The sequence below is a fragment of the Aspergillus alliaceus genome, assembly GCF_009176365.1.
Source record: "Aspergillus alliaceus strain CBS 536.65 unplaced genomic scaffold BDW43scaffold_5, whole genome shotgun sequence".
Taxonomy (NCBI): domain Eukaryota; kingdom Fungi; phylum Ascomycota; class Eurotiomycetes; order Eurotiales; family Aspergillaceae; genus Aspergillus; species Aspergillus alliaceus.
Window position 1 is genome coordinate 171,398 of NW_022474688.1, and position 27,996 is coordinate 199,393.

The window sequence follows — 27,996 nt, forward strand, 5'->3', positions numbered from 1 at the left end:
CGGACATAGTGGTACGGACGACTAAATCCAGTCGATTGGGCCACGGTTGATGGACTTGGTCCACTCCTCTTCAGCATAGCGTCAAATCAACGAAAGTCAATGGCCATTGTGGGCTGGGAAGGCAGTGGGCCACCACTGTTGCTGATCCCTGGGGTTAGTCGCATAATGGGTTTCTTGTATTCCTTCGCTCGATGTCTTTTTAAACCCTCCACATTTTCTTGCCGTAATCTTCGTGGGTTTCCAAGGGACCATTGTGTAGAGATTAGGGTAACGAAACAATGAACGCTCTCTTAGAGTGGATTGGAATGATATGGAGTGTCCTCTGGTCTATAGGCAAGGAAATCCGCTGTGCTATAAAAACGTGACATGAGGCTGATCCTGACCCTAGGGTTCTCGTGCATGTATTCAATGCCTATGTAGGTCCTTTAGTTTTATAGGCTATCTATTACAGATCCAAGATATATACTTCAGAATGCAAGCCGAAGGACAGAAAGTCTTTTTGAAACAGACATCTACCATAGCTCTAGCATACTCTAAACTGGCAGGGGCTGTAGCTCGAGCACAAGCTGGAGGAGAGCAATAATACCTCTATCTTGGATCCAACCATGCATCTGGGGACCGAAGGATCTAAAACTAGTGTCAGTCCACAGTTCCGCGCAGCACTATCGCTCGAAATTGCAAATTCAAGCGAGTCGTCGGGAGGTTTCCGAATGACAGGAACCCGGGGGCCGCAGGTGGGGGCCGTTTTTTGATTTTCATTTCCCCATGGCTCGAAAATGCGCTACTTCGAGGCCTTTTTACTTTGGCTTGACCTTCCAACTTTATCGTTGGGAGAGCTTATTTACTCGGGCACCCACGCGAGACTTAGTGCTTAGTCAGGGTTTTAAGTTCGCATGGCAAGTGTCATAATGTTTTCTTCCTCAAGAGAGTGGTACAAACTCATATACCAGGCTGAGTGGGTCGACATGGACCACGTGCGTCTTACCGCATGTCGTGTTGAGGGCATAAAATCCCAAAACTCTACGTGATACTGCTCGTTTAAATTACCAACACTGAACTCGGATATTGCTTACTGCATGTGCAAACCTTGCCATAGGCTTGGCGATATGTTGGTGAGTGGACGATAAAACCCATCCACTTGGTCGTGAAGCACCGGTGGCCCGGGGCCGCACTAATAGAAGGGCAAGATATAGGCCAGGGTGTCTGGTACTTCCGTTCCGGGAAAATGGTCCCTTGGGAAAAGTGATGGGTAGGTGGGTGGGCCTCTCCGCCCATCGAAATTGGAGATTTGATATCTGTCAGAACCAGAAAATTATTCAGAGACAAGCGAGTGGAGTCATCCTCTAATTTTAGGGCTAACTTAATCACAGCTATCTCCTTATCTGATCTAGCCCAATTCTGGTCGAATCAGAACCCAGCAAGTCACTCCCAGATTAGGGCTAGCCCATGAGTCGGGCCGTCGTTCATCTCATCAGTCTGCCAATCAAGGTGGTCAAGACGAGAAGCCGGCTGTGGTGATAGCTTGACGCACCTTTGGGGGGTCTTTTAAATCTCGCCATCGTGACCGTGGAGAGTTTTTCACATGGCGTATTTAACAAGAAGCTTCCCCGAGTGGCGCGGGGGATCTCGGTGACTTATTTGTCTGATTACTTGTTGTTTATCGTGAGATTCAGTTCCTTTGTCACCATGGATGCTTCGACAGGCTCATCGATGAATCTGCGCCCGAGAGAGACAACAGACACCGAATATGACACGGATATTGGGGTACTGCAATGGGATGAGACCATGCAACATCACCATCAAGACAACCGCGAGGCCAATTACCACCCACAAGCCATGCTGACAGACGATATCCGCTTTATCCCAACCCTATCCGTCACCGGCCACACGCCCTCCCTCCTGCATTCATTACCCATTTCTGCACATTCAAACCTTTCCCCGCCAGCCGCAACGGCCTGCATCACGATGAATCCAATAGACTCCGCAGTTGTGTGCTCTGTAGGGGCTGACTCTCAACATCTCGACCACAACGGGTATAGATCATCGAATGTTAGTAGCGGAGTGCTGAAAAAGTCACGATTCATTTCAACTCTCGCTTGTAGCAGAAAGCTAACTCCGATCTCCTAGGGTGTCAATCGACGACAGTCCCAAAACCGTGAAGCCCAGCGTCGATTCCGAGAACGGAGGGAACAGGAACGAGTACAAACTCAAGTCAAGATGGACGTGCTTCGTACAGAAAACAAACGCTTGTCGGACTTGTTCCACTTGCTAAGGACCGAGAATAACAGGCTTGAGGGGGAAAACGAGCGATTGAAGAATGAGGTGGAGATATTGCGAAAACGGTGGAAGGATGTCCTGCGTGTAATGTCGGAGATGGCGCAACAAGATGGACGGACCGCAGATCATCGGATAACATCCCCGGCTGCGAGTTGTTCTTCGTCGTCGTCACCATCCGGCTCTTGTTCGCAGATAGACGTACAGAGTCTAAGACGTTCGGTGGTGATGCAGACGCTGGTAGCACTTTTCGAAGAGAGAGGAGCAGAATCAACGCATTCTGTCTGCTTGAAAGACCGTTCTGAGAGTCCTTAAATCACATTAATATGCTGAGATGACAACGATTTCGTGAAAGAAAGAAACGAGCCTTAGAAAGATAGTTCCCGTTTGATGGCAGTTCCCTTTAACTAATATACAGGGAGACTTAGTTTAGCTTATATTGGCATCTCCACCATTTGTCAAGCTTCGGGAATCATTACTGCTTAATTATGCAGCATCTGCCGAGAGCTGGCAGCAAATAGATCGGAAAAATATCGGGGCAATGACTAGAACTCGTATTCATGAATTTGATAATTCCGTTAATCCGTAAATCCGAGCTTTGTCTCGGCCAGTCCCAAACTGGAAGCGTGTTGCTGGATCCCTATTGGACCAAGCTGGTCTGGATTTGAAGCTAGGGCAACCTGTCATCTCACCACCATCCAGATTGGTTGCTAAGTTGGTACCGAGGGTTTGCAGATACACGCTGGAGATCAGCACATGACATTAGCGGACCTAGGTAGTAGCGACCAAGATGAGCCCCGAGCAACAAGATTTCGTCTTTGTGAATGGCCCTGCGTTGGGAAGTGGGTCGGACGCAAAGTCTCGCAATATAAGGTCGGCTCTAATAAAACGACGCATAACGGAGAAGCAAGACAATTTCCGCCGTGAAGAGGCCGCCAAGCGCGAGAGGCTGATACAACGCAGGAATCTGCAGGGGCAACCGAATAATAACGCATTGAAGGCGTTTTGTTCATGTCGTAGAGAATCCCAGGACGTTGGTACCAGCCAAACTCAAATGAGCCGCAAGAATAGTCCAGCATTTCTAGTCGCCAGCGATAGAGCTACTATTTGTGGAACTTGCAGTGGGCTGGGTTCGCTGGAAGATCTGAGGACCAACCAAGAGAGAAGAGATCCCCCTCCCTCCCTGTCAGCCGTGAATGGAAGAATGGATCCATTTTCCCCACTAGATGCGAGCCTGGGAGCTCAAGTCGACAGCCTAGTGCATTTCGGTTAGTGGCTTATGACCCTCAAATCCTGCGTGCTACACTACTCGCCGGTTTCACATTATCCCTGCTGACCGGCTCGTAGCTGTGACCTGCATCTGGCCGGCATTCCGACAGTCTGACTATGCCGGAAATTGTTATCAAGCATGGATGTTGCAATCCTCCCAGAACAAGTTATTGATCTATAGCACTTTGTGGGCTGCTTCCTACCATAGGGATATACTGCGGATCAGCTACGGTTCCTCAGACCCAGTCCTAGAAACTAAAGAGCAACTGTACTATAAAGGTCTTGTACTGAGGACTCTATATAGCGACGTGGCCGATTATGAAAATGAAGAGCGGAGGGATGGCGTTATAATGTGCATCCTATACCTTGCCGTTAATGACTGCGTGAAGGAGAAAGTAGCCCGAGACACGAGTCCCTTCACTCCTCCTTTCGTGGACTTGCAATATCTATCTTTCTACGGTAGTCGGGAGTATCATAGTACGCACTGGGGCTTCATCCAGACCCTTCTAGGTCGGCTTGGAGGGATCCACTCCATTAGTCTCTATGGGCTGGGCTGGCTGCTTTCAATATAGGTCCTCCTATTAGCCCCTCTTGCTGCGAAGGTTAAATCCCTTTTTCCTTGCTAACTGGCAATCTCACGATATGTAGTGCGGATCTGATGTTTGCGGCGCATTCATTGACGAAACCAAAATACCCACTGGTAGATGTCCAAGGACGTGTATACAACCCTCCATCAGCATTAGGGGTTTTTCAAGTCTCATCGAAACCACCCATGTCAGGCTTTCAGGATCTGCTATCGCTCACGCCTCCCGTCAAAGAAGAAATTGTAGGCGTATTCATTCATCTCGGAGAATTCTCAGAAGTTGTCCAATTGTATTGCAATCGAGACCTCGATGTATCTACCATGGACCTAATCGCAGATATTCGAAATCAAGTGCATCATAAGTTATTCGGCTTGCCAGATGAGCACGATCGGGCTGAGTGTATTATTAGAGAATCCAGTCACGCCAGCGCATTGGGTGACAATTCCCAGTCCCTGGAGATCTACTACGCCTGCAGACTCTCCGCCTTTTTGTATGCGCTCCATGTCACTTTCCCGGCTCCCAAGTCTGCTATGCTCCGAGCCACCATTGTCCCACAGCTTACTCAGAGACTCCACCAAGCTAGTCAAAATGTTTGTAATGCGCTGCTACTGTGGTGCATAACGGTAGCTGCCATTGGGGCAGAGGGCATGACGCAGCGTCAACTACTGGTTCAACTAACAGAAGGCTTTTGTCGCGACTTGCATATTCAGAGTGTGACACAGTTTTCGAGTATACTCAGGTCTTTTGCTTGGGTAGATTTTGCGTGCTCGGCTGGATTTCATAGACTTTGGGGCGAGGTAATGCCGCCCAGCTGAATGTGGATCGTGCAATAACCACTACTGTTGCGTCATTCGAACCTAACCCTTAGAAGGTCTATCAGCCTTGGTTTACTCGCTTCTCCTGGCCTTCGGAAGAACACAGAGCTTCAATGTTCTCGGTCAAGTGAGCGCGGAGCGCGAGGCAATGCCGCCAGAAGTAGCCCAGCAATCACCATGCACGAGCATCAAACACGTAACACCGAAACGCCTACAAGCCTCAATAAGGCACCACCTATGTATGCCTTCCGCATACATGAGAGACTAGCGTTATCTGGGTTTTCTGTATCTTCCACTGTTGTACTGCAATAATGGAGGAAGGACTACGGTAGCGAGCATTGCCCACGGAGGCTCTAGGGAGTCTCAGGAAGAACCAATCTTTCTTTGAAAGCAATATATTTTTCGGTAATGTGAAACATCCTCTAAATACGCGTCGCCACCTGACACAGGACGCCTGGAAACCCTGTGGTCCTCAGAGTAAAGGAGCTGTGCTATGTGATACTGTTGAATATATTGAGGTTGCAAGGTCAGACCTTCAGCCAGCCAGCGTTTGTTTTTGGTCCAGTGGGAAAAGCAGAGAATTCCTCAGATATGCTTTTTCTATCTACTCTCTAAGACTAGGTAAATGTATATCCTGTTGGCTGGGGATTCCGGCTGGCGGTCCTGACTGGGCCGGCCAGAAGGATGATCCGGCCGACAAGTGTTTAGGTGTTAGTGGTAGGATAGCTGTAGGGATAAGAATCATCATTGGAATGAAAATAATCACCACATAGTGCCTTAATATATCCCTTAAGCGAACATGTCCACCTCTTTCAGATGACCCTACTTGTATGTAAATGCGCTTTTTTCTCCCATAAAGCCCGCAGAAAATACCAGAAGGGATAAGTCTCTTCTGAGTCTCTCGCCTTATTAATTTTGACAATTAGTTATACCAGTACATATGGCTTGCTCTTACAACGATAGCCACCTTGCCTGTACGCGAAATATACACAGCATGCGAACCGTTCGCAGCGATCCGAAGTCTAAGAAATCAGACGTATTATTGATCCAGTAACGACACTCAGACCTAGTAGCGGCTACGTTTTCTCGTAATGACCGATTTTCCCGTCTAGTATGCGGGGCCGTAGATCACCCTGCAGGTTGACAACGAATAGTAAAGAATAGGTTCGGTCCGCTATGCTTCCCATGGGAGCTGAAGAATTGCACTGTGCACCAATCCTGTCGTTTGATTTGCATATGTGACAGGCAACTAGCATGGGTGCCTTATGGAGCTGCAGATCTCATGTAATAGGAGCTACCAGTTACAGGTCAATTTCGAGCGTCAGCTAGCCACGGCTGCGGGGTATGTTGTGACTCGGCTAGGCTTTCAGCTGGCCATGATTGACTCTATATTTTCGGACTCGCTTGGGAAAATGGCGGGTGGATGATACTTTCGTGCTTTTGCTCACTTCAGGTTTTGATAGGCTAACAATGTAATCTGATCTCAGCCACGACCATTACTGTGTCCTCCCAGGCGAGGATAATATGTGGTTACGTGTCATATTGAGGTCATAGCGGGGGCCTTGTTCATGAAAATCCGGATGATGTAGGGTTGCAACTTAGACCCAAAGGTATAAAATGAGGGCATTCGGAATACCCGTCTTCTCTGCATCATCCAGGTCTTGTTTCTTGCTATTAGGCAACCACTAAATCGGACAATAGCACTGTGCGACAGCTTTATATCAGTTAAACTCGCAACCGAAATTACCACCGAAGATGAAGTACATGATACACTAGAAACTTGACAAATTTATGGGAATGCTAACAAAAGTCAACGTCACAGTCCAAGCCCAGATATTGAGCAACTTAAGAGCAATGCAGAAGCATTTCTAAAACAGAATGCAGTTGGATCGCACAAGCTCATGTCCACGGCCATCCCCCCAATTTCTGGTTACGCCAAGCTTGTCAAAATAGCCAACAAAATATATGAGGTTCACACCGCGCCCTCCGCGGGCAACTATATTGTGCATTCCTACTTCGTCGGCTACAAGCAAATCTCAACGCAAGGAGATAGTCCTGTTTATATTGACATACCAAAGACTGCAACGGAGGGCGACTTTCTGTTTACCGCAGAGCTTGCTGGATGCTCCTTTATAGTGACGGACTATAACAGCACCCATTACCGCGTCTACCATGATTCCCGACCAATGAGCTCGGCATTCTTTGACAGAGTTGTGATGGCTGCTGATTTGACCGATTATATCGGCGGCCTTGAGGTAGATCCAAATCAGCTCTTGCTGACCGTGTGCTTGCAATACAAGGACAAGAAGTGGAAGCTTTACGCCCAACTTCTCAAAGAAAACGCCCAGCATCAACGTATCATCAGGCCGACCGGTTCAAATATCTTGCCGAGCGTCTGGACTAGATCTCCTGGAGAATACCGGAAGCCGGACGTTAGAGACCTCCGGAGCAAGATTGTGACATATATGCAAAATCTCCTTAATACATTGAACGGAGACTTGAGACATTGGGGAAAGCAGCCGGTCCCTATTCCAACGACGGTGGATGGTAGATTTGCAGACTTTCCCTCGACTTCATCGCCCGCCATGACAAATCCTGCTGTAGCGAGAACCGAAGCCTGGCGAAAGGCTCTTCATGAAGCAGAGGTTAGGTTAGGCGATCATGGTATGTAGTGTTGTCCTCTATCTCCCGACTATTGTCCTTTGTAGTCTAGATCAACCACGGAGGCTCACATATTTCTTCTTGTGAACATAGGGAAAGCTTATAGGGATCTGATTCTCTCGGGAACAGGAAGGAGCCGATCTATTGATATTGCGTACCTATGGTTGCTCAAGAAAGGAAAATAAAATCGTCATGGTGAACAGCACTGCTTTCGGCCTCACCAAAGGAGATATGTTGCCAAATGAATGCAATCAAAACCTTGAGCTTGTGCTTGAGTGGATTCAAGCTGCTGGAGTCGACAGTGCCCTTACTACTAGTCTTATGAATTCCCTCCCAAATTATGTTCAGGCTCTGTAAGCTATCACCGGCTAGATACAGAATAGCAATGGGATGATATAACTGACTTCCTTCCTTCCGCATTTTGAGGCGGAATCGAAAGGTGTTATGAGTACTTATGTTTTCAGCTGCATATCTGTGATATCATTGCTGTCACCATGTCATATAAAGTCATATAAAGTCATATAAACCAAAAGACTGTAGTCTTTCCTAAAGTCGCCTCCAAGTATGATAAGGCCCTCTCAATCACAACGAGCACAATTTCCGATCTGCCCTTGACCTTGTATCTGAGAGCGGGAGCGGCCAATGCGGTGCGATGAGTATCTGTGAGACAGCGTCCAGGCCTTCGGCGGGCTCTCTCGATACGCACCCAATTCCTCGCGCAGGTCTTTGTGTCAATAGCCGTAGAAATATCGACTACTATGTAGTCTTCCGTTGAGTCCTCAGGGATGCTTTCAACGGAGTGAATTGCCCCTTTTAAGGTTCTTTTGGTTCTGTCGCATTGATATCGCCGGTATAGGTGGGAGGTGAGGAGTTGCGAGAGATGACATCGATTAGAATGTGTATGTGGTGCCGCCTCAAGCCCTTTTCTAGCTGTATCAATTGCCTCGTCGAGATATTTCGGATCGTTTCCCAACTCGTATAATTCGCGACACCAGGTCGTGAGAGAAAACCGGCCAAGGCATCTCCCTGGGTTTGATGCCGATAAATAGCCGCCAGATCGACCACCTCCTAAGTATCCTCCACTGTTTGATTGCAGTTTCCTATTTTGTTAAAAACTTGCGGTCTATGCAAACCACATATTTCTCGTTGATGAATGATCATGGCTCGATCAGGGTGGCCAAGGGGGATGACTGTCCTTGCCAAATTTTGTAGGATGATTCAATAGCTTCGACCAATTCAGGACTAGGTATTCTAAAACTGATTAAGCTTCGAAACTCCGTCCTTGAAAAAGCCCTAGTACTGTGTGAATTCCCCGGTGTTATCCCAGGCATCAGAGCGGAGAAGATCGATCAGATTGGTATACCAAGGCAATCACAGTATCAATTTTTGAATCCAGAACGCTTGGTAGCCTGTTGCTCGATATTGCTTGATACCTTCGTGATCCCGATCCGACACTTTGAGCATTCCAGCATTATGATATAATCACGAGTAAGAGGACGAAGCAGACTCCTAGCCATGCAATAGAGGCGTACAGACAAGTTGAAGGCTGCACTGATAGTATCTTTACTGTTTGTGATAGACTGCTCGATACCTCCCAGCAGATTTTCCGTTGTCGATGCATTATAGCCCTTATCGCCTTTCCTTACTAGTTTTTCAATCAAATCTTTTAGAGTCCTTTTGTCTACATGGCCAAGTTTTCCTGTCATGCTTTCGAATACTAGTCAGCGTCAACAAGTAATGAAAAACTGCTTAGAAGTGAGGAAGGGACAAGCCGTCACTAGCATGGTCAGATCTGACCATCGATCTCGCCATTTTGACATTATCATTCAATATGTCTTTCATAGAATCGACTTTTTTACCTTGTTGTACTCATCCTCCCAGATTCCCTTTGCGCCCGGTAAACCATCGTTGTTTGGAGCTAGAAATTACGAGGTGCCATATCCTTGCTCCTAACAAATCTGGTCCTTACAACCACAGGTCCCTCAAAGTAATTTGGTCGATGCCTCTTCCTGGACGAATAGTAAAGATGAGATAGGCTGTGGAAGAACTGAAACATCATCGACAACTCCGGTATGATTGGTCGGGTTCTCCCTCACCCAGAAGGACGATAGAAATGAGGCATATCTTTTCATTCCACTTCCTAGTAGGCTGTATATCCCGCTCTTTGCACAGAATTTGTATTTCTTAGCTGGTTGTAGTATGCGGACGGTTTGGCTCTTTAGTACCGGTGCGAAGAGTTTTAAAAAACAACGTATTCCAAAACCCATCAAACCTGTCTCAAGACCTTTTGTCGTGTCATTTTGATCGCTTATTATGTGCTTCGTACATGTAGGGCGTAATTGTTCAGCTATCCAGAGCCGATGTATGTTTAGGATCAGGTACACATCATCACCTTGCAAAGAAAATCCGTCTTACAAGCCAACTAATTAGTTATTGGTTGTATATATATTCTTTCTGGCAATTATTTGTGCTTTCGCCTTTACCGTTCGCTTGCCAAGAAAAGGTCGATATATCAATAGGGGACTTTTTTGCTTTTATGTACTGGAAAGGGCTTGCCAGATTGATCGCATGCATCGACCGGTTGATGACCCTATATGATTTACCACCCCGCCTTAATGTTTCTCGGAACAGAACAGAACAAATGGGGAGCTTGTTCAGCTACCGATCTGCAATCGGCTGCCTTTGTTTGTGCTACAAGTGAGACGTGCATGATACTATTATGCCTTGGAGATGGCTCTACAGCCATTGGTCACCGGTTCGGATTTGTCGTGTTGCATTATGTGGCGCTTCCGTTGGCATAATTGGAAGCAACTATAGTAGAGGGGAGGAGCTGTAGAAAAAAAGGCCCGGTCTCGACCAAAGCAATGCCCCTTTTATCCAGCCACGTAAAACTAGGTAAGCTGGCATCAAGGCACTATTGCTGGTTACCGGCGCCACAGCGCTGCGTACAATCTGTTGGGACTTCAATCTTGTTCTTGCCCAAGGAATCTGTGGATTAAAGTAGGGTTTATTGAAATTCACATTTGCAAGGGGACAGAAACCCCCAACCAATTAAGGAACCAAGCAGCCGTGTATTTGTCACCGGTAGATCAAGATAAAAGGACCGGAGATTTAGGAGCCATTCAAGGCTACCTGTTCCTGTGATTCAACAACAAGAGTTTATTTGGAGCTAAAATGCAGTGGCACACTGAGATGGATTCATCGCCTAGGTTTGGCGTGGACATGACCAGATAGCATTATCTTAGATATTGTGGACAAATAACGGATTAAGGGCCTTTCCACGCGGACCTCCTCACCCAATCCCCGAATGTACTAGCTTTAACGCCGAGATCTTCGTATGATCTATCATCCTGTGGACGCATAGTCCCGTAGCAGATCTTGTCATCTGGGGCTATAGCAATCCATTCCATCATTTGTTTTATGTCCTCTTCATATCCCTTGCCAACAGTCGCCGCGACAGTTGCCCCCCATTGACCAATTGTTATTGGATCGAAGGTGGTGTTTAGCGGAACGATTTCTTTAAATATTTTCGCAAAGTCGGCAAATGAAAGTTTTGGACCAACGACGGGGTATGCCTTCGATGCTGTTTTTTGGGGGCCTAAGGTAAATATCTCTGTGTTTACATTTAGCGAAATGCTCTAATACCAATGATAAGACCTTCCCACCTGCAGCGTATACGCCAATGTCGTAACTTGGATCAACCCAATCAGCCTGTTTGTTCCCATCTACAGGCGCGCAAAACCGGACGGTGCCATCTGCTAAAGCAAAAATCCCATTAGCCGTGTGTCAAACGGAATATAATTCTCAGTTAAGAGAGCTGTCGAGCTAACCTTGTCGCTGACAATACTGGGGCCATTGCAAATTTGTGTAAAATAAACCTAGTAAAGTAAGCATTTATATTTTATTGAAGAAGTATTTCTGCCCGCGTACCAGGATACAAAGCCGTCATAGCAGGAAGCTCATTCCTTGCCCATTTCTCGATCTGGGATTTATTGTCAAAGTGGAAGACTTTCGTATAGCGGCCTTTGCTGGCTTCTGTTATGTTGGGCAAACTGCTCAAGATGACATGCTGCGCATGACAAGACTTTGCATTCATCGCAGGATTTAGCTTAAGTTCTCCCTTCCTTCTGGCATCCTGCCTGCGAAGCTTGGCTTTCAACTATACAAAGGAGTCTAGCGAGTAAACCTACCTTTGCCGCATCGATAATATTCCTCCCAGCCAACAGTTCGTGGTCCATGTCCTGCTCGGTTTCAATCTTTTGCCCGGGAATCCGGTTATTCGTCACTGCAAACAACCCATACGTGTCGCTAAACGCCTTGATCAGGCTTCCTTTGTCGTAGACATTAGCAGCGACTAGTTCGAGCCGATCGTTATCTTGATATTTGGCTCGAAGCTGCCGGGCCGCAGGAGAAAAAACATCGCGTGTGATCGCGCGAACATGGAAGGATGGATTGGTCTTCGCCAGAAGGGCGCGTACAACGCCGCCGCCTTGGTTTCCTGTTGCGCCGAGAACCGTGATCCTCTTGACATCGTTATTTCCGCTGGTCATTATGGCTTACGGCACGGTCGACGTCAGATATTCGTGGGCTTTTCCAACGTTGAACGAAAGAATGGGTGTGTGTGTGGATATGTTTATCGCAATACGGAGTGGAAATGGTTTAAAAAGAATGAGAGAGTATCTTAAACAATAACTTAAGATCCCACACAAGTGCTTCTTCCTAGAGTCTGGTTGTACGGGTCTTATATTACCCCATGCACTAAACTTCGGGGATTGACACAATGCCCCTTGTGCCGTATTTCCGTCAATATATAAAAAACCGCCAGCGTAGCATGAAGCCTTTCCTTTTGTTCCTAGTATCTCGATCGGCGCAGATTCATTTACGTTGTCAAGTGTTTGCCCTTGCGTTAATTTCCGTAAAGTTCTGAGGCCATTCAATAGGGTAGTATTTTATTGACAAGAAAAATGGCGTGAGTACGGCCTGGAGTACTCGGAAATACGGAACAGTGGGGCATTGCAGAAGTACGATCAAGGTGCTTGGAATCTGTCGCTTACTTTTCTTTCTCTAAACCGACTGTAACAATGTTCTAGCAACAAACATGCACGATATACAGCACAGGATGCCGATCACAGAGGACAGGGAAAGCTTAGTGAAGGGTACACTGTATGCGAAGTGGACGGTGACGTGCGTTCAGGGTATTCTGTGCTCATACATGACCTAGCAGAAGGATGGCTGTCCTGGAATCTTTGACCTTTGCGAGGATTGAGCTGACAAAACAAAATATATATTGATTGAAGTAAGTCTATCTTGGTGAGATATCCACCCCTGTTTTAATCCAAGTGGCGAGTGCATCATATTGCATATTGGTTGCTGACATATAACCGGAAGGGCGCATACTGCCTGCGGGGTAAAGATTCTTACGGTCCAAGTCCAGGGTGAGAAAGATAATTCCCCTTTCCCCCCGAAACGAAGAAAAAGAAAAGGGGACAGAAAAGTTATGGCCACCTGTTCAGGAGTATAAGATATCTCGAGTGAAACCTCTTGGTAGGGATGGCCATCCCAACCCTGTATCGTGACATTCCAAGCCCTAGGCGCCTTATGTGGTACAGCAATTTAAGGATCCTCGAGAGGAACGATCAAGGTGTTCGTCTCTCTCATCAAGTACATTTCCCTTTTGGTCCTTGAACAGAAGATGGATAAAACTTAACGCAATACTCCGAAGTAGAGTATGAATTTGGAATAATGTTCAACCAGTGGGGGTTCTCGACGGGGTTAAACTTTGGGAATGACGGGGAGGAGACGAAGAATGCGGTCGATCCGGACGATCCGCCGACTCACAGGCCTCTTTTACATCCGCATTGGGTCAATGACACTAGGAACATGCCAGCGAACTCACCAATCCCTTGCGCGGATTAAAACATAGCTGCATGCAGCATGCAAATCTCACACATGGTCGGAAGTGCATCGTCATTGATATCACAATGCCGGCCCTCTTTCACCGCAACTGGTTTCAGCTGAAGACGTATTCATCATCCCTTATGGATAGCTCTTGAAGGAAGCATGTGGGTCTCGGAGTTGACTAATGGGAAATGTTTGGCGCTTCCCCCGATAAAAGAATTTATACGCCTCCGCATGCCTTTTTTTCTCCTCTATCGCTGACTGTTCGTGGTTCTTCTCTACGACTTTTTCTGTAGTTGAGATTGTACCATGCAGTCCACCACCTCTCAGTGGGCTGGTTGGGGCCAAAAATGGCGGTCTTCGTCTTTATTCATCGTCAGTGCGATGGCGATGGCCTTATTCTCTGGTATTGATCACCTTTTGCCACCCTGCGCGTTCGCATAGCTCAAATCAGGCCTACTTACCCAAGTCTTTATCGCTAGATGTCTTCCTTTACGCTTTCATTGTGCCGATTCTTCCTTACATTCTCGAATCTCGCCTCGGCCTCGATGTGTCCCTAACGCAGCGGATGAGTTTCATATTACTGGCGGAAAGTGCGGTCGCATCCCTCATATCCAGTCCATTCATCGGCCACTATGCGGATAAGATGTCTTCGAAGAAGACCCTGCTCTTAGGATCATTAGCTACGGCGCTTGTGTCTACTATTGTTCTCGCTGTAGCGACGACGAGTATGTGCAGCCCTTTCAAGCCGAATGTTGAACACCAGACCCTTATCGTCGCAAAGTGATTTCTAACCGTTATAATGATAGCTTTCACCCTGTTCTTCGGTCGCGCAATACAATCAATTGCAAGCTCGTTTATCTGGACAGTAGGATACGCAACAATCGCGGATAATGTTAAACAGGAGAACCTCGGAAAGACCTACGGGGTGATCTCCCTTGTCGTCGCTGCGGGCACGTCGGCGGGACCTATGGCTGCTGGTATACTATTCGAGATGGGTGGATATTGGCTCGCATGGTCAAGCGCTTTTGCTATTCTCGTTTTGGACATTATTCTCCGGGTATTGATGATAGAGAAACCGAAGAGCCATCCGGGTGAGTGGACTCACCGGTCGAATCAGTATATGCAAAATCTAACCTGGGTGACTACTAGGTACACCGCGCCCCGGATTCCATGATCCCGAGAACGATCCCCTCTTGCCGAGCAATGATAGTGCGGTTGAGGAAAAGACCGGATGGCACTTCTACATGTATCTTTTTCGGCATCGCCAATTCGTATGCGGTGCTATGAGTTATTTTGTCTTCGCTATATTGATTTCCAGCTTCGACACCACGATCCCCCTTCATGTTCGAGACGCATTCAATTGGGGGAGTATGATGTCAGGCATATTATTTGCTGCTCTGCAAGGTCCCGGGATTATCATGAGTCCACTTTGTGGTTGGTTGAAGGATCGCTATGGCACGCGGTGGCCAACCGTCGCGGGTTTCGCCCTCTTGACGCCGATAATGTGGGTTTTGGGTATGCCTGGCGACGATCGGTTTCCCTGGGCGAATCGCGACAACAGAGGAGGGATCATTTATGCGGCCGCTGTAACTGCGGTGGGGACATTTTCGTGCTTCCTCAATGGCGCAGGGACTATTGAAGCTACAGGTAAATTAGGTTTGCCTTAATAGACTTGACTCGTATTCACTAACTTTCTCTCCCCTTGCTTCAGTGACGGTCGATGAGATTGAAGCCCGTCATCCTGGTATTTTTGGCCCTAATGGCGGGTATTCGAGAGCGCTGTCTGTTTCGAGCATGAGCTGGACATTAGGAGCATTCATCGGCCCTATATTGTCCGGATACCTAACGGAACAGGTCGGCTACTATGAAATGAACTGCACTATAGGTTCGCCGTTCCTTTCCTCTATTTTATTCCTGTTGTACTAATGTCTACTCAGCGGTGCTGTGCGCCATTTCGGCTGTCAACGCATTCTGGAACCTCAAATCAAAGAGTTGAAGAAACGCTGATTATCGGTGATCTGGTTGTACATGAAATTGGTGTTTTCTATAATATCCTGCAGCAAAAGTGCAATGATACTTGGCTTATACTATACCAGCGTTAATAGAGCGGCACATTCATGTAATAGAACACGGCTATGGGACGAGCTTTCAAAAGCGGGTGTTTGACGATTATGTTCGATCTGTTTGAATTCTCTGGTTTTTCAGAAACATGATGGCAGCGATGATCTATCTCCGGGGAGTTTACCACGCCATTATCTCTTCATTGTCCAGTGTGTTTGTCCTACACCTTATTGTTCGGTCAGCTATTGTTCGCCCTGTTCTATCGGCTCCTTTGTGTACATCTTCGTTGTCTCTCGGTAAATATAGGTCACTCTGGATGCACTCTTTTTTTCTGAGTAATATCCAGAATTGCTCCCCCGACTCTTGACAGTCTGCCGGAGGAGTTGGTAGAGCTCATAGCATCTCGCCTTGCATCAAGGCCGCTTGCAACCTTCGACTCGCGGGGCGTGACATTGCGATCAAGTCCTCCGGTGGCGTCTTTCGGGCCAACTACTACACCCAGATGGTCAAGTTAAGCGATGAGGACCAGCCGAGAAGATTCGTCAAGGTTACCCAGGGAGATCAATTTGGATGCTCCCTTCAACATCTCACTCTGATCGACAATCTAGTATCCGACAATTAACAGATATCTGAAGATCAGCAGGTACATCAACCCAATTCGCTCCTGGAAGAGGCCTTGAGCAACATCCAGCTCAATTCACCCCGAGGCTATTTGCTTTCATTGTCTTTGACGATTGACACTAAAGTTCAGTATGGGTTCTGGTCCGCAGACACATGGATGGCCGTGGACAATCTGTTTGGAAACACGACACTAGCACTCAAATCAAGCCGGTTGCCCATCAACGCATTGGATGCCTTCGGAAATGGCGCTCCCTGCAGCATGGCGTGCAGTTATATCGCAAGAACGCTACAAGAAGTTGATAACCTGTCCTTGTCTCTCAAGGGAGTCAGAAAGCTATCACTAAGTTTATCCCATCGAGGGACGCAAATACAGAGAAGCCAAGACATGCAATCACTGACAGCAGGCAAAAATAATGCTCAGTCTATTGTCAATTTCTGTCCTATTTCCCAACATCCGACGATCTCGAGCTCCACTGGTAGACGCCAGTTACGTAATTAACGGAATCTCAAGAGGAAGAGCGGTCTTCTTTCGCTCGGGTTGCAGAGACATGTTTATTCATCTCTCTGCAGCGCTGTTGTTTGAAAGGTATCTACACATTCCAAGCTGCTCTTGGGTATCTTTCCTACAGCACCATCAACAGGTAAAGCACTTGGTGTTGGAAGAGATTCATTTCCGTCAGGAGGAGTTTCGACCTGTTTTTGAGATTCTAGCCACCGAAATGGGATCATTAGGAGCATGTACATTTGAACAATCTCTGGGAACAACGATTAGTCTATTTTGATGCTCCGGGGAAGCCAGATTTCCTTCGTGAACGAGGGCTACGGATGCCGAACGTGATCACAAAGAGTGGTAGTGACGCCCGCAAACTTCTCTAGTATCGGTTATGCCATGGAAGAGAACTACGTACTCAGAACATCGTGCAATGGCGTCTTGCGAAATCGCAGCTCAATGGGCCAATTGAAGTGGAAGATTCACACAGATAGAATGGCAGTGGTATTACTTCAATGTCCGCTTTTGATAGTGAGTCACATGACTTAGGTAGAACTTGAGATTCCACTATAGCGGTTATTCGTTCACTTTAATCTTTTATAATATTACCAATACGTCTACAACCTCTTTTCTCTTTCCGTATCACTTGCTATTGAGATTCTGACAAGTCCGGTATGTAAATCAACTATGTGAATCTCTACGTGACTTGAATAGCTACGTAAAACGGCTTCTGTTCCACCTCGTATGTGTTTCGCTCCTTACTCATCATAGTTTATCTCCAATAGGATATATGGCAGTACTACTACGTGACCAGACCAGGTCAGCCTCAAGGAGGGGTGTCGGTGTCAATGCCAGTTTGTCAGAGCACATCCATTACAATGCAAACCCCAAGGCTTTGGCAAAACCAAGCAGAGTGCCACACATCATGGTCTGCTTCCCAAAAAGGGATTATATCCGCACCAGAGCTACCATTACTATCAATATCAGCCAGTTCACAGCCATCGCTCCTACCTATCCGCGGTCATCCGGGTCAATTGTGTGGGGTTTTCACAAACTCGGCCCAAGCATGCTGCAGGTATTTGCTGAGACCGTTTTTCTGGTCTGTGACATTCTCTGTGACAAAAGTGTCCGGCATAATCGGGACCTCAGGCCCGTGAACCGCATCTTACTCTTCAAATACTCCCTCATCGAGGAAAGAAGCCGAGTATCGATATCACCAGACCTCATGTCCATGGTTGCTTGTATAGTTAGCGATGGCCCCCGTAGTGCAGGTGAATACCATATGCAACGTATCTGTCAAGAATACTTTGTCAAAATTTGTTCTCGTATGCATTGAGTCTACCGGAGAAATGCGCATGTTACAATATCGGCTTTTGTACCGCGGTTCACCGATCAGTTTTCGCTTGTGATGAACATGATATAACTCTGGCAACAAATATGAGCATTATTGGTGTGCAGGAACAGACGCATTGTTGGAAAACGATCGGCACTTCCAAGTTGTCGTACTCTGTATGTCTATGTCGGCATCGTGGTAGGTAACCGTTGCAGTGAGCGAATTGCAACCATTCGACATCTTTTATCATTTTCCAGTATATGATAAGCATCCATGCACATTATGTAGCGAAACAAACCGGCAACTAAACATGTTTTCCCTTCCTTTCGATAACAGAAATAAGACGCCGCCCTCGTCCGACAAGGAGCAGCCGCGAGTAGAACCCCCCAGGCTTCGACACCAGCCGCAGCACCCGAGATACTAGGTTTCCAGGAATGAAAGAATCCAGACCATTCTCAACGGTACAATCAATGGCTGGGACCAGAACCAATGGCTTTCTTTTACGATCTCTACAAGCAGCTGCACGAAAACCCTGGGAGATCATTTGATGAAGGATTTACTGCCGGGAAGGCCGAAACATTCCTTGGCAAAATAGAGAGCGATATCGTTATCTTCGGGGATATTGGGAAAGAGGAAAGCGGACCCATTACGGTGGGCGTACTCAGTAATGTATCTAAAGATTTAGATGGTGACCCACTCGTCCTTTTACTTCGGGCGGATATGGATGCTCTGCCAGTTCAGAAAGAGACAGAGTGAGTTATCATCTGGGCCCAGATCTGGGAATCCTGCTGCATGACTAACTTGCCTCTAGATTGCCGTATAAGTCCAGGAATAACGGTGTTATGCACGCATGTGGTCATGATCTGCATACAACTGCTCTTCTGGCGGCTGTGAGGGCGTTGGTTCAGGCCAAGGTTTCCTGGAATGGCATATTAATAGCGTGCTTTCAGTCCCCCCGAAGAACAGGGTAAAGATGCGCAAGCGATGATAGATGATAATTGTATCAGAGGTTGAAAGTAGACGGGAAAAGATCCCTTTGTGAGCCTAGTTGAACCTAGTGTCCGCTATCCAAAGGTGAAGCTAATATGCGACAAAGGGCCGAATTATATCTTTGGTGGGCACGTTACTCCAGAGCCACCTGGTTGTATTTGTCTCTTAAGGGGGGTAGTGTACGCCAGAACAGATGGGTGGAAGGTCGCTAGCGATGTGGCGGAAGGGTGGACATGCCTCTAGACCAGAAACCGCCGTTGATCCTATTATCATGGCCGCCAACATGGTGTCCAGGCTGCAAACCGTTGTCTCCCGGGTTGTATCACCCCGGGATACTGCCGTGCTCACAGTAGGTGAGCTGCATGCAGGAACTGTACCCAATATAATACCGAACACGGCCTGGCTCACACGAGGTGGCAGCCATTATGGAGAAGCATATCGGGAACATCGTACAGCACGAAGTGAATGCTTCCATTCTCCCCGATGACCGTGATATATGCCCTCCTTCCCCTAGCGGCCAGGACGATGAGTGCGGGCCGAATCCATAATTTGAGGACCTCTTCTATTGCGCACTCGCAGACAACTAAGCCGATATTGCCGAAGACCTCGCTAGCGTATTACGGGGATATTAGGTGACGATTTCCAGTACCCTTTACCTGGTATTATGGGCTCTGAAGATTTCGCAAACTTGGCAAAGAGTGACTCAAGTCGGACAGTATCTAACCTCCCGTACTGTTATTGGCGATATGGCAGCATTGGTAAGAAGAGATGGGACGAAGCAGGTGGAGGTATAATCAAGATTCCAGCAAACCACAGCCCCAAGTTTTATCCTCAGCTGAACATAGATGATCCAAAGGGCCCTGTCAAAGTGGCTGCCAGGGTTCTGTGTGCTTCCGCATTGAATCGGTTTATACTTACTCCTTGTCAGTGTGAGAAGATCATGGCAGTTGGACCAAGCCGTGCCGATATGCTGTCGTCCCTCTTCAGCTGCAGGCTAGGTAGACTAATCATCACGCTACCAATGAGAAAATGGGATATGGGTTATCCTCATTAAACGCATGCACGGACCTCGGAAGTTTCTGCGATCCTCGCGTCATCCCACCCAAGGATATAGCCTAGACTCTGGAGCAACAAGGAGACAAGAGTCTCGTCTATTAGATTGTAGGATGGTGAAGCATTTTCCATTCTCATCAGTCGTTAAAGCCAGCGGAATAAGTGTTCTAATCATGGATCTTGACTCATACAAATTATCTTCAGCAGTCGTGGAGTCTCAGAGTTTATAAATGGTCGGTATGCATACTGTTCTTGCCCACCTTTAAGATTTTCTCTCTTAATTTCTTTTTTAATCTTTGTAGTAGAAAGGTCTCGGGTGCTATGCGACCGTCCAAAGGTTGAGTACAGAGCAGACGAAGTTGTTTTAGGAGCTAAAAAAGGCGCCGCGTTATTAGTTTCAGACTCCTACCAACAATAAAGCAGGATTTCAAGTAAAAGACGCTAAAGAGCTAAAGAGGGAAAGAAGAAAGTGGATCAAAATTCATCAAAACCCGCACTTCCAGCCTTCTCCATTTTCTGACATTTTGACAACCATCTCTAGTTCACCTGCGACATTAGAAAAACTCGATACTTTCAGGATAACAAAGGTCCCGTACAATCAGGTGCGGCCGAATTACTGCTGACTTCTGTCCTCCAAGTCCCAAGGCCAGTTATGAATCGATGGCGGCCGAAAATAAGGAAGTTGGCGTAGACCCTTGGGCCATCCTTCCATCATGGCGACTCTCACCAAAATATTCCAGTCTATCTAAGGGCATATCGGAGGGGGATGATAAACAGGAGGTCACCAATCATTTGAGAACTGTCTCGACCACATCTTTATCATCACCGAGCGGCCCAGATGAGACTCATGAGGAAGGCAAAGAATGGATCCGTGGTGCATTGCTCTGTACACGGGGCGCAGGTATAATTCTCGCCCTTAACTTCATCATGGCAATCGTTGCAACAGGGATCAGCTATTCGAAGCCATTAAACAGGCGACAGTTTCAGGCAATCACACTGTACGATGGAAACTGTTCTGTCTCGAGTCGCTGGGCCACAGGACTGCATCTGCTCATCAACGTGCTCAGCACTCTCCTACTGGCAACCAGCAACTATGTCATGCAGTGTCTAGGCGCGCCGTCGCGTTCGGACATCAACCAGGCTCATAAAAAACGGAAATGGCTGGATGTTGGCACCTTTAGCGTGCGTAATTTTGCTATAATGGACACCAGACGAAAGATACTATGGGTTCTTCTACTGTTAAGCTCTACCCCGATCCATATGATGTAAGTAGCAAGGTCCCTGAATCCCTGAACGGGTTATGTGTTGTTAACCATGGGCATAGATACAACTCGGTGGTGTTCTCCTCAATCTCCACGCTGGAATACGCGACGGTTGTGGTCCCTGACGACTTGACAGCTAGTGAGCCATTGGTCGCGGATGAAAGTGCCTCAGACTCCTTCACGGCTACTGTTGGCATGAGTCCCATGGATGTTCGGGCCGAAATATTCAACGGCACATACAACAATATGACCATCCAAGACTGTCTAAACAAGTATAATATAGAATACAATACTCACCTGGGCACTCTTCTATTTACTGCGGATAGGCAGTACTTGCGTAATACAAGCAGTCTGTTTGGCGTGATTGGCGATTCATTATTCTCGGTACCCCTACTATACGATTATTTTGATTCCCTAGAACAGTACGAGGGAGAGTCAGTCGTCCATCAAATAATGAACAGCGGCAATCTGACCGTACATGGCCTCCATTGGGCGTATCATCCTTGGAACTTCACCATGCCATTTCCTACGTCCATGACGAATGTTTCTTCGGCACTTAACGTTTCCTATTTCACCCTCAATACTACCGTCCACGTGTATGACAAGGCAAAAGATGTCGACGAGGACATAGCCCATGACCTGGGCGAGCTCTACGAGTATCTAACCGCCTACAACCCCGACGGTCAGGCCCTGGCAACATATCTGAAGACTCCATCCCACTGGGCGAGTTCTTGGGCTGGTAACATCACATTTGAGCAGGGCAACCGCCCGGTGTTTCCTTCTACTCTGTATATAGCCAATGTAACCAGCCTTACACGGGTTCCTATCTCCGGATGTATGAGCAAGGACAAGGAACAACGATGCCAGTTGTTTTACAGTCCGCCTATCGCTATTGCGGTGATCGTTTCCAATGTGATTAAGGTGGTTTGCATGTATCTTACAGCAAGGTCCAGTCGGAAGGATATTCTCTTGACCGTCGGTGATGCGATCTCCTCATTTCTGACGCACCCAGACCCGAATACAGAAGGCCGGTGTCTGATGTCGCGAGCAGACGTCACTCATGGCCCACAATCCTGGGCTGCGGTTACTCTCTTGTCAAACCTTGGTCGATTTAAAGGGTACCATTTGCACCGTTCCGCGGTGAGTGTAGCGGGTACTCCCCTAGTTGACGTTCCTCAAGGATCGGATAGTCTTTCAAGGGATTACCCGACGATGCTCCCAGAAAGGAAGCGATGGTTTCAGGCTGCTAGTGTCTGGCGCTGGACAGCTACACTTGGTTTGTAAGTCTGCAATTTCACCCTATCACTATGGCCTACCGTCTGACCAGTCGCTTGGTTAGCCTTCTTTGCTGCGTGGCGACCTCCATCTTTCTCTTCTGTTTGTCGATTGCAGGTAGCAACATATATGGTTCTATCCCTCGAGCGTGGGATATCGGATTCGGAAAAGCCACGGCGCAGACCATGATTCAAGACCGCAATATTTCGAACACCGTGATCTCGCTAGTGCTGCTAACCAACACCCCCCAGATGATTCTTTCCATCCTTTACTTCCTTTGCAACAGCCTCATGACCTGCATGCTGATCGCCGCCGAATACGACGACTATGCCACACAGCGGAAACCTCTACGGGTCTCCTGGCCCAAAGGTCAACAACGCTCAACATATTACCTCAGCCTTCCATACCGCTACGGCGCCCCTCTCCTCCTATTCTCGGTAATAATGCACTGGCTCCTCTCCCAGAGCATCTTTTTCGTTAACATCCAAGCCTATGACGTCCGCGACCAGCCGGACCCGTCCAAATCAACCCGCGGGTGCGGCTATTCCCCCATTGCCATTTTTTGCGGCCTTCTCGTCTCCGGGGTAGCTATAATCGCCCTCTTAGGCTTGAGTTGTCGTCGGCTGAAATCCCGCATGCCACTAGCCACGCATTGTAGCGCCGCCATCAGCGCTGCCTGTCATCCTCCGCCGGACGACCACGATGCAGCTTTGAAACCGGTAATGTGGGGAGAGGTTGTAGGCCATAGACTAGATGAGCAGGATCCAAGTGGGTCAACGGCTTACTTTGGAGCTGGGCCTGATTCTTCGATCAAGTATGCCCACTGCACTTTTACATCGCAGGAAGTGAATGCTCCAAATCCGGTGCGCCTGTACCGTTGAAATCATTGATGTATATCATGTATATTGTATTTGGATGGCGTTCTTAGCACATATATGTATTTTTTGTTAATGTGTATAATTTGTAATTCTAATAGAACTTCTGTCGCACCGCTACGTATCTTCGCTCGAAGTTCGTACAAAGCCGAGAAATACTAAATCAACGTACCTTTCTCCTAGAGTGAGGCAAACCCATCAAGTCGGACCTAGAGCGATACCCTTTACTCTCAGCGGCTTGCATTAATCATGCTTGACTATCAATGGGGCACTAGATTGTCCGTATATTTAGCTAAGACGAAGAAAAGCGGTGAGACACGCGTACGTTAGCGACATGTATGCTGCTATAAACATACGCCCGAGAGAATGTGGTCATTGTCTTTTCTGGTGTAAATAACTGTTTAATTCGATAGCATATAAATTATCTATGGGATTAACAGTTTTTCAGTATTGACCCAGCTCCAAGAAGAGTAGGGCATAACATATCGCTATCTTACCCCTCTATGATAGAACATTAATGAGCAATAAAATCACAACTAATGGGGCAGTAGCTCAGTGGATAGAGTGGAAGATTGCAATTTGCCGGTTCCGGCTTCTTCATTGCAAGCTATCTTTAGGTCGCCAGTTCAATCCTGGCCTGTCCCTCGAATCTTATTTTTTCGGCATACCATGAATTTTGTTTTTTTCCATCCCCTTAGTGTAAAATAAAATATAATGATGGGATGAATTTAACAAATAAACTATAGTGTAATAATTACGTTCTCTTTATCTTTATTTCTAGGTGAATGCCTGTAATTCTACATGACAATGGAAAAAAAGACATGCATTGCAGCTTGTGGGATATCAGTCTCTTTGCTTCGCGATACTGTTGTAGCAAACGAGACTCATAAACGGGGTGATTGGCTGGACCAATAAAGAAGAGACAAAGAAAACACTGATAATCCGTAGCTTTAAAATCTTAAAGCCAGGAATCCTGCAACTTGCCAGAAACTGCTTGATATATTAAGCCAGGAGATAGCGAGCTTCTGTCCGCGCAGATACAGGTAATTATAGTAATCCGCTCCCAGTTACCATCTTGTAAGCGTTGCTTGAGGCCATCTTTCTCATACCATTACTTAGAAAAAATCCTTTTGCCTTTAGAAAGCACCCTGATAAGGAATCTTTTCTCATCTATATTATACATATTCTCTGGCTGTATCTCATATTCTTGCATCTTTCTAGCCAGAAGCTCAAAGTACAAACCATATTTAAATACAGAATCAGCTCTGTGGCGTGCAGAATCAATACCAGTAGTATAGAGAGATAAAAGAGCATCTTGATATGTCTTTATAAAACGGCTTGGCCAGTGTTTTCCTGGCTTAGTTCCAGCATTTTCCCCAGCAAAATTTCGAAGCATCTCATGTGTAGAATATAAGCAACGCTCAGTAAGCTTATCTATATATTTAATAAGCTCCTTAGCTTGCTGGTTACTGAGAATACATTACTTTTCATACTGACTATATTTTGTGCCTTGTACGCCACGGTAATGTCTCGACAGAGTTGTTCGGCTTACACCATGAGCCTGAGCAATTTTAGTAAAATTGATCGATTCTCCTGGCTTTAAGGATTCTATTTCTACAAGCGCCGCCTCGATAGAGCTCATTTTGAATGAGACATGATGATCTAACACTACATCGAAAAAGCCAGTGTATATAGACAATCGGTCGTCAGGTGATCAGGTACGGTAATTGTCACACAGATGACATGAAAGCATGTTATTCAGCGAAACTGGAGCCACTAATTAGTGCCTCAGGCATGCATCAAGCTGTTTAAAAGATATCACCAGTTCTCCCCCATAACAAACCCAGAAATATGATAACACATATTCTTGTGGATATTCCCCATGCATAGAAGTACCATTCTTACATGCATTTTCTATTCTCGAAACCCTTTGGTTACTACTGTACATCGCCTTCAAAACTTGCTTTCAATAGAATACCTCCAGCCAGCCAGGTTTTATTTTTCTGAGCACGGCTTCGTTGTGCTGATAGCAGCCACCCCAAGATGCTGATCATAGTCGACAGTGGTGATGCTATGTCATTAGATGGATAGTGCCCACCGCCCTTGTGCAGGAATGTACGGCTTTGATGAATCCGGGGAACCCCAGCCTTCCCGATTATGCCAGGAATGCCGAAGGGGCCGGGGCTGCAACCCTCTCGGTGAGCTGTAATTGTGGTCCGTGAGAGACTATTCTAATTAGGAATCTCCAATACATTCTCTAATTGACTTCATGGAATAGTGTGAAGTTGCTTTGTTATTGGCTTTGTTCTTGTTGAGGCAGCATTCCATTGGAATCAACCATGACTTCAATCATTGTAGGTTTTCCGAAGACCAGAGAGAAACAGAACAAGGGAATTTTCTAAATGCTGATAACTGAACAAGCAGCCCTCATGGGTGTAAAGCCCGTGTTGAGATTTCGCCAGATGCCACATCTGGGCTAGCATTTACCGAAATCAGCTAGCAGTAGATCACCAGGTGTGCATCGCCATGTGTGATAATACACGATAGAGGAAGCAAGGGGGGGGGCATATTTTTGCACTCAGGATAGACCTATCCGCATGCAGGAAACATTGTAACTGGGTCTACATTCCATAACCACCGCCCTGGATTATAAAGAAGTCGCGTTTCACTGGCAAATTCTGAGTTTTATCTGAGCAAGGGAAATCCCATATCACGACACGACAACGACACGCGTTTCGACAAATAATATCAATATGATTGTGAATTCACTAAAGGGTTGGGCGTCTAGCCTTCTTTGTGCGACACTTCTGAGGGAATGTCACGCTCTTTGGCCTGACGCTAGCCATCTGGGCAGTGATGCAACTGTCGGCTGGGAGCTGGGGAAGAGGCTGTCGAAAGGCGCGAGCATTTACTTCCCCGGGAATGAATTGTTCACCAATGCAACTGCACGGTGGTCCCAGTGGGGCAAGCCGAATATTAGTGTTGTTGTTGAGGTTGCGAACCAGTGGGATGTTGCTGAGACTGTGAGATTTTCCGAGCTTCTTGGGTGATGATCGGTCTGTAAACTGATTGATGGCCTAGGTGAAATATGCGAACGAACACCATGTTCCTTTCATTGCCATCAACGGCGGCCATGGCAACATTGAAACCTTGGAAAATGTTCACCACGGCATTGAGATTTGGTTACACAAGCTCAACTCCGTTGCCATTTCGGATGTAGGCGATAGCGCTACCTTCGGTGGTGGTATCCTTTCTCATGAGGTCATTGAGGCCTTATGGGCGGCCGGTAAACAGACCGGTGAGTTCCACATAGAGATATATTATCTCATCACCTGCATTTGCTAATGAGCTTCATAGTTACTGGTGTGTGTGACTGCACGGGTTTCCTCGGACCCGCTCTCGGCGGAGGCCACGGCTACCTGCAAGGGCGTCACGGCCTTATCTCCGATAACTTTGTCTCTCTGGAAGTTGTGACTGCTGATGGAGAACTCCGCATTGTAACGCCTTACGGGCCTGAGTCCGAGCTGTTTTGGGCCCTACAGGGCGCCGGCCACAACTTTGGTATTGTGACCTCCGTCACCTCGAAGATCTACGACATTCCGGGTGATGGAATCTGGTCCTTCAAGCGCTACACCTACACTCAGGACAAATTGGAAGCTCTCTTCGAGTACCTCAATGTCCTCGGAGATGATGGTAACCAGCGCGTTGATGTGGTATACTGGGCTACCATCTCCCGCGAGCCTACCGTGGACCCTGTCAACGTAAGTCACCGTGACTAACATCGCGCCCCTTGATAACTCTAACAATTTATAGCCTATCATCGACATCTTCGTCCTGCAGGAGGGCGTCGCAGCCATGACTGAAGATGTTGCAGGACCATTTGACATCCTTGGTCCCGTTAAGGTTGATACCCATTCCGGGCCATACGTGGACATCTCCAAGTGGACTGAGTTCAACATTGGATCTCGGGCCTGCGGCAAGGGCGCCGGCTACATCGCGCGCTTCCCCATCAACCTGAAGAGCTACAACCTGGAGGCCCAACGTGCCGCATTTGAGGTTTATGCCGAGGAAACCCTTGCGCACCCGGCCCTCGAACACTCCTCCATCATGCTCGAGGGATACTCTTCGCAAGCTGTCAAGGCGGTTGACGAAGCCTCCACTGCATACCCACACCGTGATGACACTCTTCTCATTTCACCCGTTATTATCTTCGAGAATGCGGCGGACAGGGGTATGGCAGAGGCTTTCGGTAACCGGATCCGCGATATCTTCTACGAGGGAAGCGGCGAGGAGGAGAAGCACGTGTACGTGAACTACGCTGCTGGTGATGAGCCCCTGGAGACCATGTACGGTTATGAGCCGTGGAGACAAAGCAAACTGTCTGAGCTGAAGAGGAAGTATGATCCCAACGACAGATTCGGATACTATGCCCCTATTCCCGTGGCAGGAAAGTAAATGTTGCTGTACATGATGTATTTTTACTTGGACATCGTTTGCATATTACTTAATGATGGGTTTTAGAAGGGGTGAGA

General features: G+C 47.2%; 9 protein-coding genes and 1 non-coding gene across 10 annotated transcripts; 9 read left to right on the forward strand and 1 right to left on the reverse strand.

The window, feature by feature from the left end:
• The first annotated feature begins 1,255 nt into the window (after positions 1-1,255).
• On the forward strand, positions 1,256-2,777 carry BDW43DRAFT_263528 (uncharacterized protein). The gene is made up of 3 exons (XM_032040564.1): positions 1,256-1,476; positions 1,532-2,049; positions 2,128-2,777. The coding sequence occupies exons 2-3, from the start codon at positions 1,687-1,689 to the stop codon at positions 2,587-2,589; spliced, it is 825 nt and encodes a 274-aa protein (XP_031904348.1). The 5' UTR covers positions 1,256-1,476; positions 1,532-1,686; the 3' UTR covers positions 2,590-2,777.
• Positions 2,778-3,064: 287 nt separating this feature from the next.
• Positions 3,065-4,942, forward strand: BDW43DRAFT_297237 (uncharacterized protein; the record flags this gene model as incomplete). Its single annotated transcript, XM_032044347.1, has 5 exons — positions 3,065-3,395; positions 3,622-4,080; positions 4,248-4,721; positions 4,755-4,795; positions 4,838-4,942. 5 exons carry the CDS (start codon positions 3,065-3,067, stop codon positions 4,940-4,942), a joined length of 1,410 nt encoding a protein of 469 aa, XP_031904349.1.
• A 1,720-nt stretch (positions 4,943-6,662) lies between these two features.
• Positions 6,663-7,978, forward strand: BDW43DRAFT_179159 (uncharacterized protein). The gene is made up of 3 exons (XM_032038843.1): positions 6,663-6,702; positions 6,765-7,606; positions 7,697-7,978. Exons 1-3 carry the CDS (start codon positions 6,698-6,700, stop codon positions 7,786-7,788), a joined length of 939 nt encoding a protein of 312 aa, XP_031904350.1. The 5' UTR covers positions 6,663-6,697; the 3' UTR covers positions 7,789-7,978.
• A 2,891-nt stretch (positions 7,979-10,869) lies between these two features.
• BDW43DRAFT_321880 (NmrA/HSCARG family protein) lies at positions 10,870-12,217 on the reverse strand (the record flags this gene model as incomplete). The annotated part of the gene is made up of 5 exons (XM_032049434.1): positions 11,794-12,217; positions 11,534-11,687; positions 11,434-11,481; positions 11,269-11,361; positions 10,870-11,216 (listed from the first exon to the last, which is right to left on the reverse strand). The coding sequence occupies exons 1-5, from the start codon at positions 12,151-12,153 to the stop codon at positions 10,870-10,872; spliced, it is 1,002 nt and encodes a 333-aa protein (XP_031904351.1). The 5' UTR covers positions 12,154-12,217.
• Positions 12,218-13,665: 1,448 nt separating this feature from the next.
• BDW43DRAFT_179175 (putative MFS multidrug transporter) lies at positions 13,666-15,607 on the forward strand. The gene is made up of 6 exons (XM_032038844.1): positions 13,666-13,907; positions 13,984-14,229; positions 14,311-14,595; positions 14,654-15,151; positions 15,216-15,389; positions 15,442-15,607. Exons 1-6 carry the CDS (start codon positions 13,811-13,813, stop codon positions 15,498-15,500), a joined length of 1,359 nt encoding a protein of 452 aa, XP_031904352.1. The 5' UTR covers positions 13,666-13,810; the 3' UTR covers positions 15,501-15,607.
• A 2,891-nt stretch (positions 15,608-18,498) lies between these two features.
• BDW43DRAFT_307035 (uncharacterized protein) lies at positions 18,499-18,980 on the forward strand (the record flags this gene model as incomplete). The annotated part of the gene is made up of 2 exons (XM_032046166.1): positions 18,499-18,761; positions 18,821-18,980. 2 exons carry the CDS (start codon positions 18,499-18,501, stop codon positions 18,978-18,980), a joined length of 423 nt encoding a protein of 140 aa, XP_031904353.1.
• A 290-nt stretch (positions 18,981-19,270) lies between these two features.
• On the forward strand, positions 19,271-19,547 carry BDW43DRAFT_307036 (uncharacterized protein; the record flags this gene model as incomplete). Its single annotated transcript, XM_032046167.1, has 2 exons — positions 19,271-19,352; positions 19,420-19,547. 2 exons carry the CDS (start codon positions 19,271-19,273, stop codon positions 19,545-19,547), a joined length of 210 nt encoding a protein of 69 aa, XP_031904354.1.
• A 1,165-nt stretch (positions 19,548-20,712) lies between these two features.
• BDW43DRAFT_307037 (uncharacterized protein) lies at positions 20,713-23,470 on the forward strand (the record flags this gene model as incomplete). Its single annotated transcript, XM_032046168.1, has 3 exons — positions 20,713-21,317; positions 21,377-22,594; positions 22,654-23,470. 3 exons carry the CDS (start codon positions 20,713-20,715, stop codon positions 23,468-23,470), a joined length of 2,640 nt encoding a protein of 879 aa, XP_031904355.1.
• Positions 23,471-24,005: 535 nt separating this feature from the next.
• On the forward strand, positions 24,006-24,109 carry BDW43DRAFT_t39. The gene has a single exon. It is a non-coding gene; the product is annotated as a tRNA-Cys (tRNA).
• A 2,108-nt stretch (positions 24,110-26,217) lies between these two features.
• Positions 26,218-27,919, forward strand: BDW43DRAFT_307038 (FAD-binding oxidoreductase; the record flags this gene model as incomplete). The annotated part of the gene is made up of 4 exons (XM_032046169.1): positions 26,218-26,487; positions 26,546-26,762; positions 26,822-27,225; positions 27,278-27,919. 4 exons carry the CDS (start codon positions 26,218-26,220, stop codon positions 27,917-27,919), a joined length of 1,533 nt encoding a protein of 510 aa, XP_031904356.1.
• Positions 27,920-27,996: the final 77 nt, after the last annotated feature.